The sequence below is a fragment of the Tachypleus tridentatus genome, chromosome 7, assembly GCF_004210375.1.
Source record: "Tachypleus tridentatus isolate NWPU-2018 chromosome 7, ASM421037v1, whole genome shotgun sequence".
Classification (NCBI taxonomy): Eukaryota; Metazoa; Arthropoda; class Merostomata; order Xiphosura; family Limulidae; genus Tachypleus; species Tachypleus tridentatus.
In genome coordinates this window covers 75,719,312-75,737,165 of record NC_134831.1, presented here as the reverse complement: position 1 = coordinate 75,737,165, position 17,854 = coordinate 75,719,312, and the positions used below count along the sequence as shown (strand labels likewise).

The following is a 17,854-nucleotide window of genomic DNA, read 5'->3' as shown; positions in this document are numbered from 1 at the left end:
TTTCTCAAACCCAGTGCACTTGGTTTCCTTGACGTATAAAAAACAGACCCATATATTTTAAGACATTCCATATTCTGACACATTTCTCATATTCAGCTAATTATGCTGTTCTTTTACTCTGATGAACTTGTCATAGTTCATCTAAATAAGTTGTTTCTTTACTCTGATGTTTTTCTCATGTTTCAGCTAATTAAGTTGTTTCTTTACTCTGATGTTTTTCTCATGTTTCAGCAAATAAGTTGTTTCTTTACTCTGATGTTTTTCTCATGTTTCAGCTAATTAAGTTGTTTCTTTACTCTGATGTTTTTCTCATGTTTCAGCTAATTAAGTTGTTTCTTTACTCTGATGTTTTTCTCATTTTCAGCAAATAAGTTGTTTCTTTACTCTGATGTTTTTCTCATGTTTCAGCTAATTAAGTTGTTTCTTTACTCTGATGTTTTTCTCATGTTTCAGCTAATTAAGTTGTTTCTTTACTCTGATGTTTTTCTCATGTTTCAGCAAATAAGTTGTTTCTTTACTCTGATGTTTTTCTCATGTTTCAGCTAATTAAGTTGTTTCTTTACTCTGATTTTTTCTCATGTTTCAGCTAATTAAGTTGTTTCTTTACTCTGATGTTTTCTCATGTTTCAGCAAATAAGTTGTTTCTTTACTCTGATGTTTTTCTCATGTTTCAGCTAATTAAGTTGTTTCTTTACTCTGATTTTTTTCTCATGTTTCAGCAAATAAGTTGTTTCTTTACTCTGATGTTTTTCTCATGTTTCAGCAAATAAGTTGTTTCTTTACTCTGATGTTTTTCTCATGTTTCAGCTAATAAGTTGTTTCTTTACTCTGATGTTTTTCTCATGTTTCATCTAATAAGTTGTTTCTTTACTCTGATGTTTTTTCTTATGTTTCATCTAAATAAGTTGTTTCTTTACTCTGATGTTTTTATCATGTTTCCATTGCATTATGTTGTTGCCTTGCTCTGTTACACTTGTCATATTTCAACTAATTAAGTTGTTTCCTTATTTTATTTGTTTTTTGAATTTCACACAAAGCTACACGAGGGCTACCTGCGCTAGCCGTTCCTAATTTAGAAGTGTAAAACTAGTCATCACCACCCACTTGGGCTACTCTTTTACTGACGAATAATGGAATGAACCGTCACATTATAACATCCACACGGCTGAAGGGCGAGCACGTTTGGTGTGACGGGAATCAAACTCACGACCTTCAACTTACTAGTCGAGCACCCATAACCACCTGGCCATTCAGGACCACTTTATTTTGATGCACTTTCATATTTCACTTAAATAAGATGTTCCCTTGTTCTGAACAGATCTTCAGTAAAAATGAATGGTACTAATAATAAACCTTGTGAATTTGTGTTTCTCATCTTGTTTGATTTTTTTTAAATTTTCTTTACACTAATTAGTTTTTCATTGTTACTTCTAGGTAACAATGTTTGGATAATTGAAAGTGCAGATTACAAGAGCAATTTTAGTAGCATATTCCCTATGACAAAATATTTGAATTCTCAGTTGAGATATCGCTGTTCCACTGTAGTCATAACAGAAAATGAGAAACTTTTGTAAACCGTACAAACAACCACCATTTTAACATTTATTTCACAATGTAAGGTATCGTCAATAAATAAACTCTTGCGTCTAAAGAAAAACATTCCGTGTTGCGGTGTAGATTACTTTCTACATCTAGGACAAATATAGACAGGACTGTCAGTTCTATGAACGAAACCTATGCGTTTTGTTAAAAATAATTTAAAAACCTCTGCTTGAGAACAAAGACTACGTTGTATCAAGCTATAGTTTTTCATTCATACCAGTTCTAATAAATATTTATCCTTGACCTGTTCTTGGCAACTGAAGAAATTTGTAGTAAAAGTAACAATGTTGTTATTCATGAAACACATTTATCTTTAAGATATTCATTTGTTACACACTTTACAGTTATTAGCTTGTAATTACTACTCTTTAACCCTACAAGGTAGCATAACATAAATCAATGTAAGTATGAATAGAAACGTAATCTCACATAAAGGAGACAAAAATGACTGGTCTTTTAAGTCGACATTCCAGTCAAACGTTATAGTGTCACATCTGTAAGACCAGTATATGAAAGTAAAGAATCATTTACGATTAACAGATACTGGCGAGCTACGCTTTATTTTCTTTAGATGTGTAACTTAACATAACTGTCGTGTTATCACTACCAGTAGTTCGTTAAGATATTATGGGCTAAGCACCGTAAGTTCACAGACATACAGCTGTGTCACTGAAAGATCTAGTAAATCCTATTTCATTATTATATGAACAAAATATTGATATGCCTCAACACTCCTTCCTTATCGTGTTATTACACGAACAAAAAATAAGGTGTCCACTGCAAAATCCATTTATGTGACTACATGAACACGAAATTTTAGGAGCTGTTTTATTATCACACGAATGAAAAATTCCATGTTCTATTTCATTACACACACAAACAAGGTTGTGATTCTGTTTATTATTAAATGAAAAAACAATTTTAGGAGCTGTTTTATTATCACACGAATGAAAAATTCCATGTTCTATTTCATTACTACACACAAACAAGTGTTGTGATTCTGTTTATTATTAAAAGAAAAAACAATCGCGGTACTGTTTAATTATCACACGAATGAAAAATTCCATGTTCTATTTCATTACTACACACAAACAAGTGTTGTGATTCTGTTTATTACTGTTTAATTATCACATGAATGAGAAGTGTTGGGTACTGCTTCATTACCATAGGATACTACATAAAGTATCGCTATAACAAGCTTTTACTACGTGAACAAAAATGCCCTGGAACTATTTTATTAGCACAAAAGGAGGGTGGGCACCAGGCCTAATCTTATCCAATAAGCAAACTTTACTAGTAATTCTTACCACATGAATAAGAAAAACTAAGCCTTGCCTTACTACGAAATGAACGAATGGTCCTGTTAGTATTTCTCACAACATGAATAAGAAAATTTAAGCTCTGTCTTATTGCAGAATAAACGAAACGTTCTGTTAATATTTATTACCCTATGAATTTCATGATAAAAAAGGCTGTTTAATGTAGATGGTATTATTTAGTTTATTTTATGGATGGAATATTGTATGATTGTTTAGTTTGTTTTATTGTAAGAGAGTTAAAAGCAGACGATTTAGTAATAAACATATAACAAGTATGAGATGAGCGGGAAACAGTCAGAGAGACAAAGACAATAGCAGAATAGAGTAAAGTTACAGCTAATGAAGGTAACTGCAATAGAAGTGATACACTTAACGTTTACTATACTATAGTAACACTAACAGTAGAAAATGGGAATGAGTTTCATCAAAGTGTGGTTCTAAAGTAACTGAATCAGCCTGAGTGCACTCTGACAAAAGGAACAGAAGATATTTTGAAGAAAAAAGAACAAACAAGTACTGGAAGAGCAGTGTACGCCTGCCACATTCTAAGTGAATTATACATAGAATACTAGTGCCACAGACATAGGGAAAGGTAGTTCGGCTCATCAACTGAAATTCTATAGTAATTAAATAAGTCTAAGCGGACTTTTGATTCGAAGAAAATAAATATAATATTTTATATCCATACGATCTCTATAAATAATTTGTTGTAAATACGTCTAGTTCGAATATATATTTTTTTATTTTTAAAACAAGTGGAAAACGTGTTCTTCATTTATTTTTCAGTTTATCGCCAACAAGTTAGAGACGCCTATTGTAAAATAATCCTAAGTCAACAACAACAACAACACTGTATATATTTATACTATGACGAAGCACAAGTAAACGCCTTTATTTACAATTGACAAACACATGACAACCTTAAACTCCAACAAGTTGACGACCCAACAAGGATTATATAATGGTAAACGACGACAGAACAAAATGTGAACGACATCGGAAGTAAGCAGGCCAATATAGACAGAACTGTAGTAAATATTGTAGAGATTACAATGTAACCATGTCAGGTGATTTTGATAAATGGGTTGAAAGACAAGAACGTATTGGACGGATTAAAGACAGAGTTTGTTAAACAACAACAAATACTAGTTAGAGAAGAGTATATAAGAGAAGAAATGAAAATAATAAATGTAAAAGAAGAGAAAGGAAAGGTTGGTAGTAGATAGAACGAGAGTACAAACTGGATGAGAGAGAAAGACCACAAGGTTAGATAGTAAAACTCACTCAACCGAGGGAAGAAGGACCCAAGCCGACTAAGGCTGCCAAAATTTGATGAACATAAAGATGACATGAGTGCTTTCCTGGAGAGATATGTAATATTTGTCCAAAATCAGAACTGGGACAAAGATGACTGGGCAATCTGTCTCATCCTACTTCTCGCAATAAAGGACCTACAAGTACATGCAGGCAGACATCTATGACAAATTAAAAGTGACTTTACAGAAACAATATGAACTTACTGAAGAAGGTTTTTATTGAAGTTTCAGAGGGGTCAAATCTGACACTGGAGAAATTGTATTTCTGTTTGTGGCACGAGATGGATTAACATGAGTAAATGTGAAAATACTTGCGAGGGATTGGCAGAGGGGTAGTGAGGGATAGTGCGAGAACAGCTCATGATCACGTGCTCAACCGATATGCAACTGTTCTTGAAGGAGAGAACACCAAAAGACGTAGACGAGATAAACTGGCAGAATAATATACGGAAACTTAAGGAGGTAGTATAATTGGCAAGTCCTCGAATATGCAGTTAAATTTGAAACCAGTGATGGCTGACCAGAAATAAGGTGACAGGAGGTTAACAGACAGAGTAGAAAAGAACGTATTTGTTATAAAATGGGACATATTACAAAGGAGTGCAAGTCTGTCACCAGCAAACAACAGCAATAACCTCAACATAAAACAACTGGAGCTATTTATAAAGGCAGTGCTAGAAAGAAACAAGAAAAGAGTGACTGGATGCTACTGTTTGTTTGTTTTTGAAATTTCGCGCAAAGCTACTCGAGGGCTATCTGTGCTAGCCGTCCGTAATTTAGCAGTGTAAGACTAGAGGGAAGGCAGCTAGTCACCACCACCCACCGCTAACTCTTGGGCTACTCTTTTACCAACGAATAGTGTGATTGACCGTAACATTATAACGCCCCCATGGCTGAAAGGGCGAGCATGTTCGGTGTGATCGGGATTCAAACTCGCGACCCTCGGATTACGAGTTGAACGCCTTAACACGCTTGGTCATGCCGGGCCTAGGATGCTACTGCCAGAAGACAGCTTGTCAAATTTAAATTATGAGGAAAAAGCACGGTTGATCAGTGCACGACTAATGGATCAGCAGTGAGTGAATTGTACGCAAAATATTAGTAGAAACAGGAAAAGTAGTTCCTTCTCCTCAATTGAAATTCTAAGGCAATTGAATAGGCTTAAGTGGACTATTGACAAGAAAAATAGAATCGTGTAATGTTTATGATGTCTCTATTATCTCTATAATGTAAATAATTTGTTTTAAATACGTCTAGTTCGAATACCTCGATATATATGTATTATTCTGAAAAGAATTGGAGAGCTTGCTGTTCATTTATCTTTAAATTTATCGCCAACAAGTCACAGACACCTACCGTAGAAGAACCCTGAGACCGCCAACAACAAACAATTTATGTTTATGCCATAAAGAAGTTAAACGAGATAAGTAACTAAAATACTTAAGACTATTGTTGTTTGTTATTAAGCACAAAGATACATAAAGGGCTATCTATGTTCTGCCCACCACGGGTATAGAAACCCGGTTTCTGACATTGTAACTCCGCAGGCATACCACTGTGATACTGGGGAGTTGTTTGAAACTAACTGTATTTTTCAAGGAAGTCTCGTGCATGAAGTCGTACAATGAAATTAAATCCTTTTTTATTAGTAAGTCAGTAAAAACTATGATAGAATTGTAATATTTTTAGTAAATGTTTACGACTTCTTTCCTTAATAATGAATATGTTACATTTTCTAGAAGGTTTAAATAATACCTAAAATGATATTTCACATACTTACTAATAAAAAAGGATTTAATTAGAATCTTGTATAGTTTCAGATATGAGGTAAATGTTGTTGTTTTGAATTAAGCACAAAGCTACACAATGGGCTACTTGTGCTCTGCCCACCACGGGTATCGAAACCCGGTTTTTAGCGTTGTAAGTCCGCAGACATACCGCTGAGCCACTGGGGGGGTCAAATATGGTAGTACTTTAGAAAATAATTGTTAAAAGGTTATAATGATATCAACTACAACGTTTTCAGATCATTTTCGGTCGGTAGTCTGAAACGTAGTAGTGGAATTCAGTTAATTAATTAGAATTGCATTCTGAAGATGATTTGATAAATATATGCCGAAATTTGTAATGTGATTTTTCAAATAATAAAAACTAATGAATGATTATTAAAACTGCATTTTTGACCTTTCCTCATTTATTCTAAATAAGGTGCATCCACTCTGAAAGCTAGGTAGACACCTATGACAGAATTACATTAAATTACGTATTCATCAAAATTTGTTTATTTATTTTTGACAAAAAAAAAGGTTTGTAAGTTATATCATTTTACAATTGCTAATATGTTGTTCGTATGCAGAACCTGCTATGTAATTATTAGTACATTCAGAATGTATATTGTCTGTGTTATTAAAGTCTAAATTACTCTAACGTTTTGTAATTGAAAATATTTGTTGTTTGTAATTAAGCACAAAGCTACACGAAGTGTTATCAATGCTCTGCCCACCACAGGTATCGAAACCCGGATTATTACGTTTTAAGTCCGCAGGCGCCCAGCTGTGCTAATAGGGACCAGTTATAAATAACGCCAGTGGTTATTTCTGATAATCCACGTTAACAACATATTGATCAGGTAGGAAGAAGAACGCGTTTATCCTTTTTAATGTAGTAGTGTTTAATGACATCTCAGGTTTTATTAGTGCCTTCCTACAGTCGTCTCTTATAGAAGCTAGAATGGTAAACCCACGAGTGGCTCGCCTGTAAGTAACGTTCTACCCCCTAATTCTCTTTCCTTTCTTTCCAGTTTCATTAGAATCAACTACTCTTCTACAACTGGCTGATTGATTGGTTGTACATAAGAGATCTTGTGGGCTGGAGCACTCTTTCACGCTCTTATTTTTTTATTTTTTATCTTATTTTACATGTGGCGTTTGTGAGCAGAAATTAAATTTTACAGACGGCATTTTCCCAACGATGTGAGGGCTGTACTTTCACAGATAAATTTTTTGATACGGCACGTTTCATCTTCCTACATTTTATTATGCACTTTTTTTTTTTTTGCTATTGGTTTAATTTCAAATACGATCGAAGTTAAGGCTGTGCTGTTTAGTTACACAGTCTTTCCTTAAAGTTTGTTTTAAATACTATCTAAAGTAAGGCAGTGATGTTTCGTTATACGCTCTTCAAATTAATGTAACGAGAAGGATCGTTGGTTTGTGTTTGAATTTCGCACAAAGCTACACGAGGACTATCCGCGCTAGCCGTCCCTAATTTAGCAGTGTAAGACTAGAGGGAAGGCAGCTAGTCACCACCACCCACCACCAACTCTTGGGCTACTCTTTTACCAACGAATAGTGGGATTGACCGTCACATTATAACGCCCCCACGGCTGGGAGGGCGAGCATGTTTGGCGCGACGGGGATGCGAACTCGCGACCCTCAGATTACGAGTCGAACGCCTTAACACGCTTGGCCATAACGAGAAGGAACTGATAGTGAATATTATAACGCACACATAACTTAAAATGTGTTTAATATGTTGGGGTATTGTAGAGAATGAAACCCGACCTCAAAAATCCAGAGCTCTAGCCCAGCGTTAACCTACACTGTAGAAAGAGAGAAAGATAAAGTAAAAAAAGGAAAGAGACGTGAAAAATAACAAAACCCAACTATTGTTTCGAAGGGTTGTGCTCTAAGATGGATAACCACGAATAAACTAAACGAGATAAAACTCACACTGATTCGTCTAGAAATACACACGATTTTATAATTTGAAATGAAGTAAACAAAAGAAACGATCACAGCGTAAAAAATAGGTAAAAATTATGAAAACAACATCACAAACTATTTACACGCATCTGGAATAAAAACATAGTTTAGGAATATGCTAGAATGTACGTACGGTTGAGTGGAAATGTTAAACCATCAGAGAGACATGTGAGCTCACTCTTTGTGACGTCATCATTCATTCACTACTTTTTACAAAGTAATTTTCTGTCCTCTGCAGTTACATGAAATATATATTATACTACTTCTGCATTGGTGTGAATAGGATATACACTAATCTTTTTTATTCTACGGCTAATATTAAATGAAAAAAAAATACCGAAGGAAAAAAATGTTCCGGCCTTGATGAATTCCCTTTTCCAAGATGTAGTTTTTCTTTACCATTAAATATCAATAAATGCGCCTTCTTTAGACACTTTCTGGGAAGCAGCTACCAAAAAAATATAAAAAATGGAAGGCTGCGATATCTAAATTAAGTATCACAGATGGAATAAAACATCTTCCAGATGTGTAACGAAAGATGGAGCTGAAACGTCATGATGTACCAGATGAAGACATCTTTACAAATAAATGAAACGTATTTGAAAAAAAAAGCTTAAAAACCACAGACCTATTGTGAACAAATAATGTAGGCAACGTATAACTAACACGAGATTCGAGCACAGCAGTACAGAACATTATAAGCACAATGATTTAATGAGTTACTAAACCAGCTGTAATAACGAGCGATGGCGAATTTTAACCAGTGTATTAGATATAAATACAAATACATTGTATGGTGTTACTTAAAAAATTGGTGGTGTAAATTCTGCTCAAAAATAAAAAGAAGAGGTTTATGTAACATTAAAAGGTTCCTGTTTCCTAACAGACCAATGGAAACAATTCAGACTTGGTACCGATTGCTCATGTTTTATATGTTACTTTTTACCTCCAATATATTTGATTTTCTAGGTATAGTTGTGGAAATGATTACTCGTCGAATCAAACGTTATATATATATATTTCGTGGACTGAATGTTTTCTTTAAGAAGTTCCCAGAGGAGAGAAAAATGATTGAAGGCTTAATCCTGCCTAAACTAATTTCATGGTCACTCGTCTTCAGACTAATATAAAGATAAGTACAGATCACAGTATTTTTCGTACGTGCTTACTTGTTTGTTCTGAAGTGCGAAGCTGTATAACGGGCAACATATTTTGTGCTCTTTACGAGTATCAAAACCGATTTTTAGCGTTAGGAACCCTCATATTTACCGCTGGACCACAGGGGGCTTTTTTCACGTGAGTAATCCTGGGGTGGATTAGTAGGCCTCTGGTACATCACAATTCAATTCTAAAATAATCAGTGGACGCTTAATGTACGTTTAGCGAATACAAAGTTTAATAAAACCCACGACCACGATTCTCTTCTCGTTAGCATTAGACTGTTTGCTAATCTGATTTTAAAAAGCGCAATCTATTTATGAATTCATTTTCTCTAGCCAACCAAATAACATGTGTAAAACACCAGAACTGAAGACGGAACCAAAATAACCAACAGGAACTTAAATAATAATGGGAAGTTTATTGCTTAATTCAGATCGAAATAATCGAAACATTCTGTAACTTGACCCCGTAACGTCTTGCATAATAATTTAAAAAAATAGAAAAATTAAACATTTTTCACAGTGCGAAGCTGTCATAACTGAATCTGAAGCTAAGATTTAGTAAGAGTACGTGATGGCACTGTATCTGTAAAGAAAGCTAAAATGAAAAGTATTTACTTTGCTCTAGAAAAAATATCATTTATTTATTACATAGGATTTTAATGCTAAAAGACATTCCTCTTCGGATAGATTGAATCCAGCCGAATACTGAATTGATAGTTGAAATGGTGCATAATTTCAAATTCTATTGACTACCAAATGTTATATGTTTCTGAAGGACAAACAATTCTCATCAGTATCTATAAAAAACATTCTACATTACCCTTTAAATCATTTTTAAAGGCTGAAAATCGTTTGCATAAAATAGCATCATCGATCTGCACCTTATATCAGTAAACTGTGGCGATGAAGTCTTAAAGTCAAAACACTTAAAACCTAATATTTTCAAAGAAACATGCAATTAGCTAGACATGTTCGTGTAGTACCGTATAAAGAAAATCTTATAGAACTGATGATACTTTATAAATATGTAATGACAAGGATTTGTTTCAAGAGAGAGTAATTAGAAGGAGAATTTTGACATTTTATAGTTCACCTGTCTTCACGAACGACCGTTTAATAAACCTTTATCATCTAGTATTTGTAAAGACTTAATATAATATTTCGTAATTAGTTAACTAATGAGATATAATACATAGAGCTTATTTTACGACCAAAACATTACTGATATAGTAAAATAGCGTATTTTCGATTTTTAACTCGGACAGTGTTCTTGCAGAAAAGGAAAACGTTTTATAACTGGATAGCATCAGATATCCTCTAATTATTTGATTGAGGATTCTGATTCTGAAGGGTTTACTGATATCAAATTTAATAGCTATCATTTATAAGTAACAAGTTGGTATGTTTCGAAATTCTTTGAACTTTATTAGATTCGAAATAAAATATCAATCATTCTGAGAAAGATTAGAAATCGATTAGTTTTTACTTAAACTTGTTTTAGAAATATTTTAGAAGATAAATAGGACATGAAGATTGACACAACAAATTTAGTTCAAGTGGTTTAGAGAAAATTAAATAAGTTTAGTGCATGTCAGCTCTGACTATTATTTTTTTTTCAAATGATGGTACAGCTTCGATCAAAGTTCATTACATTTTATTGTAAAGACGGATGTCACAAAATCAATTGTCACATCCAATTATTTTTGGTTAATTGGAGACTGAAAGGAAACTCCTATTCACTAATGAGGGAGCAGCGCTAAGTTTTTTTTTAAGCTCTAAGTGAGTTTCACCTAAGTCGTTTGGTTCAGGGTTTAGCTTGAGGAATACACAGACTTTTTTGTCAACAAGAGAAATCTTTTTGATAAAAACAATTATCTCGTATAAGTTCAAATGAAGTTTTATTGAATAATAAATAAAAAAACTTACTAAAAACTGGAGTTTAAGAGCAAATGCATAGTCAGGAAATAATATCTGATGTGTTTATAAGTGGGAGATAATGTACTTTTCACAGCACCCCAAATAATTTTTACAAAAGCAACAGCGTAACCTTTCTTTTCTGTTTGTTTACAATTTCAGTATTTTGGTGAACTAGGTTTTTGGTCATAAACTAGCTTGAAGTATCGTTGTTTAACGCGTTAAAAGGTTATTTTAGTGAAATACAGCCACATAAATGTGGCTAAACATTGTAATTGAAAATGAGTTGGAGTATTTCAGTTTTTAATATATAACTTAATAGTTTTACCACAAAATTACTAAATTTGTTGTTGGAAAAGTGAACAAAAAATCTCGCCAAAATTGAAACAAATCTCGGTTGAAAATATTTTTTGAAAAACTAGAGGGATGAGTGTTCACTTCTCTCAGCTGGGGTTAAAAATCACTTCTGGTTACGGTTTTTCCAGCTACGTCATAGCTCATCTCTGTTTTCCTTAGCCTAGTGAAAACAATTGTTTTTTGAAACAGTGTCAGAGTTTGTCCTTGGAACTTTAGATGTCAAACACTTCGTTTGATGACCATCTTTACAACAATAACGAAGAATTATTATGGATTTGTTTTGTCAGTAGTCTTTTTAATTTCGCGCAAACCTACATGAGAGCTACCTGTTCTAGCCATCTCTAATTTAGCAGTATAAGACTAGAGGGAAGGCACCTAGTCATCCCACATTCCGCCTACTCTTGGGCTACCCTTTTACAAACCAAAGGTGGATTGACCTTGACTTTATAACGCCCCCTTCGGCTGAAAGGGCTAGCATGTTTGATGTGATGGGGATTTGATCTCACAACCATCAGATTTTGAGTCGAGTGTCCTGACCATGCCGATCAGTTATTGGAGTGTAATACAATTTTGGTTTTAAAACATGAAGGGATAGGAATTGATTTGTTTATCAACAGCTAAGTAATCAGTTCTGTGTAACTGTATTCCTAATCGCATGATAAAAATTGATTTGTTTATCAACAGCTAAGTAATCAGTTCTGTGTAACTGTATTCCTAATCGTATGATAAGAATTGTTGGGTCATAAGCCTAAGATATTACTTTTTACTTAAACAGAGCTGACAAGCACCATTTATTTAAATAATTGAGGTTAACCTGGTTGAATCCCTGGTGGCGGTTGACTGAAGAGAAGACCTTTTCTTGGAGGAAATAAGATTGGAGCGAATTGGGCTGCAATTTGCTGGAGTTCCTGTGGTCTGTTTCCTAGCAACGACACAAAGGCTTGGGAACCACCGAGTCGAAAATGAATGTTATATATGCATAATTATGCCCATGAGAATTATTATGGTATAATATGATGACATTACAGTAAACCATTTGCTGATACTTATAGTAATCTAACACTCCATGTAATAATGTTTAATATTTACGACGTATTAATTAAAATAAAAGGTATTGTATTTGGAAAGCATATATACATATATATATATATATATATACGTATCACTTTTTAAAATAGTTCAAGATTTGTTTAAAAATAATTATTTATACACAATGAATAAAAATATTTTAAGATTTAACTTTTCAGTTACAATATAATATCTTTAGATTTACCGCTCATTGAGAGTTATATGTAAGTATTTACACTTTGCTAAAGAAAATATAATTTCACTTAATGAACACCAAACCAGATATCGGGTTGCTAAATTTTCATATTCACACAACAAACACAATCGATAACTTAGCCATTAAAAAACGGTCAGTGTAATGTGCGATTGGTTTGATTTATTTTGAATTTTGCGCGAAGCTACTCAGGGTTATTCAACACTAAATTAGCAGTAAGAGGCTAGAGGGAAGGCAGTTAGTCATGACCACCCACCGCCACCTCTTCGGCTACTCTTTTACCCACGAATAATGGAATTAATCGAAACTTTATAAAGCTTTCACGATTGAGAGAGCGAGCAAGTTTGATGGGACGGCTATTCGAATCCATGACATGAAGCTTGCGAGTCAATCGTCCTAAACACCTGGCCAATTTAGATGTTGTAAAAGCCAAATTTGAATTTCACCTTAATTGTTATAAATTTGTATGAACCGTAAATTAGATCGGATTCATTTTCAACCTTCGCATTTGTTAGAAATGACCCACATATACATTTACGACATGTGGGATACATATCCTATAGATGTTGAGTACCTTATAATAAAACCATTTTGGAGCCTCACTACATCATAGGCCTGGCATGTCCCGACGGTTAAGACACTCGACTCGTAATTTGAGGGTTGAGGGTTCGAATCCCCGTCACACCAAACATGCTCGCCCTTTTAGCCGTGTGGGCGTTATTATGTTATGATCAATCCCACTATTCGTTGATAAAAGAGTAGCCCAAGAGTTGGCGGTGGCTGGTGATGACTAGCTGCCTTCCATCTAATCTTACACTGCTAAATTAGGGACAACTAGCGCAGATAGCTCTCGTGTAGCTTTGCGCGAAATTAAACAAAACAAACACAACATCATAACAGTCCATGTTTCCACTTCCGGTCATTTTTTTTCTGAAGATTGTGCATCTTTACAATAGTCTTGTGGCTGTTATGTCCAAAATACAGCATTCAATAATCAATAATATATTAAGACGACAATATCAATGCCTGTTTCAGCAACCTGATCGCACAGAAATCCACACTCGCTGGGTCTGGTGAATTGAGCAGTATGTCTTGGTAGGACGGAGTACGTTTACCTGTGTCATTTCCTAGCTGGTTGAGGTATGTGACGGCTGAACAGATATGTCGAGGAAGAAACTTGGAAACATGTGGCTTGTGTTTCTTTCCGTACAGAGATCCGTTTTGATTATGTTGCGTATTGTTGCCTGGGACCCAAGGACTGCCTTGGCTACTAATCTATATTAATTTGTTTTCCAATGCTATTATTTACAAAGCATAGCCATGTGTTTTACATACCCTTTCCAAAAGCTACCAATATTAGACGGCATCGCTTTACCTGCGAAACGTTAAGCAATGTCAAAATGAAGTTTTTATTCATGCCATTAGAACGCAACTTCCTGTTATTAGTAGTTGTTACGCCACTTGTTGATCTAAATATTCAACATCGCTTTAGTATGACGTGCTTAATCCACTGCAGGTGGTGGAATTGGCAAAACAAAACTAAAACCACATATCAGGCAAAACAAGGATCACGAATAATTCAATTTTGACAATAATTTTGCAATACGGAAAATATTAACTTATAGGGCAAAATATTTTTATATTTTTATAATAGATTGAGGATTTTCCGTGTTGTAATTTTAAATAAATTAAAAACGAATCAAAACCTCTTTTCTATAAAGACTACCAGGTTGCGTTTTTAATGTTTATATACCAGACACTTTCTTATTAAAAAGGAGAAGAAGATAAATACCAGATTAGAGTTTCAATAACACAGTTTGACTGTTCTGGTGTAGGAGAATTTTAGTTTTTGAGATTGTTTTTGAATTTCGCACAAAGCTACACGAGGGCTATCTGTGCTAGCCGTCCCTAATTTAGCAGTGTAAGACTATAGAAAAGGCAGCTAGTCATCACCACCCACAGCGAACTCTTGGACTACTCTTTTTACCAACGAATAATGAGATTGACAGTCACATTATAACGCTCACGACTGAAAGGGCGAGCATGTTTGGTGTGACGGGGATTCGAACCCGCGACTCTTAGATTGCGATTTGAGAGTCCTAACAACTTGGCCAGGTGGATAAGGAACTCGACTTGTAATCTGAGGGTCGCAGGTTCGAATCCCCACCACACCAAACATGCTCACCCTTTGAACTGGGGGGGGGCGTTATAGTGTGACTGTCAATCCCACTATTTGTTGGCAAAAGAGTAGTCCAAGAGATAGTGGTAGGTGGTGATGACTAGTTGCCTTCCCACTAGTCTTACACTGCTAAATTAGGGACGGCTAGCGCAGATAGCTCTGGAGTAGCTTTGCGCGAAATTCAAAATGAATCAAACCAAAATATTTTATGAAAGCACATCTTATCTAAACGTTAGTTACGTTTATAAATTGAAAGACTGAAATATTCCTTCAACAAAATAAATCAAACTGACTACTTCGAATACATAAAAACGATTCGTAACTTACCTGGCTTCTCCCATCGAAACAGTTTCGAGCACACAAATAGCGTACTGCAACGTTTTCTGTAAAACACTTATAGGCACGTCGCCATGTTGAAGATGATGGGCAATTTCCCGGAGCCTGAAAACATTCAAAATTCATGCAGGTTCTGCTATTAATGCACTCAGAGTTCATTTACAAAATTAAAGTCAAAGTATATCAAACGTACATTAACAATAATGTTAAGATGTTTAGACGAAGTATTGATCAATTATTGATTGCAAATCTGGCTACCCTCTGGGCTCACCCACTATGGGAGATCGAACCAAAGGTTTTGCGTTGTAAGCTCGTGAATTTACCGCTGTCCCACCAGGGAACTTGGCCTAGTAGGTTAAAAGAATGAAGTTGTAAGTAAATTGTGATGAGGTTTCAGTTTTCTGTTGGCTTTGCTCTAAACATGCATATCATTTTGGAAGGTAAAATTTATAATCGATTACCAATGTGAATCTTTCTGCACACTCATAACCAGACATGGATGGTACATTGTAGGCCTGTTTGTGATGCTGTGGGGTGAAGCCTAACTCTTTCTTCTTCATTAGTATATGTTACTAGATTCGCCATTGGATGTTTTTGTCAAAATTAATCCTCACAACTCTCCTGATGGGACAGCTGAAGGTTTATGGATTTAAACCACTAAAAACTGGGGTTTCATTCCTTCTGGTACACACGGTAGATAGCCTAATTTGGCTTTGTTCAAAAAGTTCTCCCAAGTTTATATCTTCTGCAGCTATTCTGTAGGTGACGGTGTACGATTTAGATGTTATAAATTATTTTCAATGCCGGTTTGTGGTGGAAATGAAATTATACCCACGTGCACACATATACGTTTATTATTAAAAAACAAACAAACGGTTATCTATACGGGGTGTGAGCGTGACAGGGAGTTGAATGTTCATCCTTTCTGTAATCTAACAAATACCAAGGAACAACACGTGGAACAGTCAGTGAAACAATGAACAAAAAGAATGAAATCTAAGAATAAAAGATGTTAATAAACTGAAAGCTCCACAAAAGACCCATTACAAGAAGAAAAGATGTACCGGCTGCTACTCAAAATGTCAAATGACAAACGTGTCGTAGTATTACCTAGACGCAGCCTTGTCGCACGCTCCAGTGGTCTCTGTACGGGTTAATCCTTCTAATTTGGAATCGGAGCCCTCCATTGCCTCGTCTTTCTCCTGAGCAACTCCACGCATTAATGCACCCCCACGCGGGTGCATTCGTCGCACAACAACAGTTCCACCTAGTGAAAAATAAATAAATTATCATACAAAATATACAACACTTAAAATATTGTTATTGTTGACTTTGTCTGAAATATTATTGGAGTCACATTTGGCAAAGTGCTCTTGGAATGGACTAAGATAAAAGTCTTCTGAAGTTTACGTATCCTGATTTACATATCATTAAGTATTACTTTTTTCTCGTCTCCCGCTGGGTCAACAGTAATTTTACTACCTTTCAACGTATAGATATTGATTTTATTACTTAGAAAGTAAACGAAATATATTATTATTATTATAGAGGTCGAGTAATTTATATTAAAATGACTCTGGAGTATCATCACGTCGTTACAGTCCATGTCATCGCGCCCAGTCGTATTCTATCTTGACAACATCCCTGCAATGTGGTGTCTATAGAAACAGGATCTGTCGTGAGGCTGTCATGTCCCATGTCACATTTTATTTAATGTAGGGGGATGACGGTTTTCTAGCTCTGGGTTCAACAGTTCCATCATACAGAAATCCAACACACAGCATCAGAGGACTTTAACCAATATGTCTTCGTATAGAATAGCACGAAACCCATTTCATTCATTAGCTGCTTGAGGAATATTATGGCTGAATGTGACGCAATAAAAATCTTTCTTTTAATTTAGCAGTATTTATAATAGAGACAAACTCATCCACTGATAATCCACTGATTTTACCATTTTCAATGATACGATGACCGTGTGTGAGTAAGGCTAAATCAGAAAGAAAGGTTTGTTGTACTATTTGTAGTTTTCGTATATTGATGGACTGTTATATTCATCCTGCGTATATGAATAAACATTTATTATTCTCCTTAACTTTATGAACATTATTTATTGTTGAAGAACCTAAGTACAGTGTAAAACCACTCATGTTTGTCCTTTTTCTTCAGCTAGGTGGTTACGGCGCACAACTCCCAATCAGAGGGTCGCGGGTTCGAATCTCCGTTACACCAAAATGCTCGCTTTTCGATCGTGGTGGCATTATAATGTAACGGTCAATTCCACTATTATTTGGTAAAAGAACAGGCCAAGAGTTAGCGGTGGGTGGTGATGACTAGCTGCCTTCCCTCTAGTCTCATACTGCTAAATTAGGGACAGCTAGCGCAGATAGCCCTCGTGTAGCTTTGCGCGAAATTTGAAATAAACAAACAAACCCTTTATTTTTGTATTAATAATTATTGGTTTACCATTTACTCTGTAAGTAATAAATTCCAGCTCTCTTACACTTTATTAAAACGTTGGTTTACCAAAATGAATTTTTGTCAGGTTAAAATGTGGTAATTAGTAGACCCAACTTGAACTTTATATTATATAGATTAATTGCCAGATCAAATAACAGTGTT

The 17,854-nt window shown here is 35.0% G+C and overlaps 1 protein-coding gene across 6 annotated transcripts in view; it reads right to left on the bottom strand.

The window, feature by feature from the left end:
- LOC143255999 (dual specificity calcium/calmodulin-dependent 3',5'-cyclic nucleotide phosphodiesterase 1A-like) overlaps nt 1-17,854 on the bottom strand; it is a 463,989-nt gene that overhangs the window by 34,126 nt on the left and 412,009 nt on the right. For 4 of the 6 annotated variants that reach the window (XM_076512519.1, XM_076512518.1, XM_076512520.1 and 1 more), the window contains 3 exons: nt 16,343-16,499; nt 15,224-15,337; nt 12,250-12,375 (listed from right to left, as the gene is read on the bottom strand). In XM_076512519.1, coding sequence (XP_076368634.1) covers nt 12,250-12,375; nt 15,224-15,337; nt 16,343-16,499 — 397 coding nt within the window. The remainder of the gene's footprint in view (nt 1-12,249; nt 12,376-15,223; nt 15,338-16,342; nt 16,500-17,854) is intronic. The other 2 variants (XM_076512521.1, XM_076512522.1) reach the window with 1 other exon arrangement.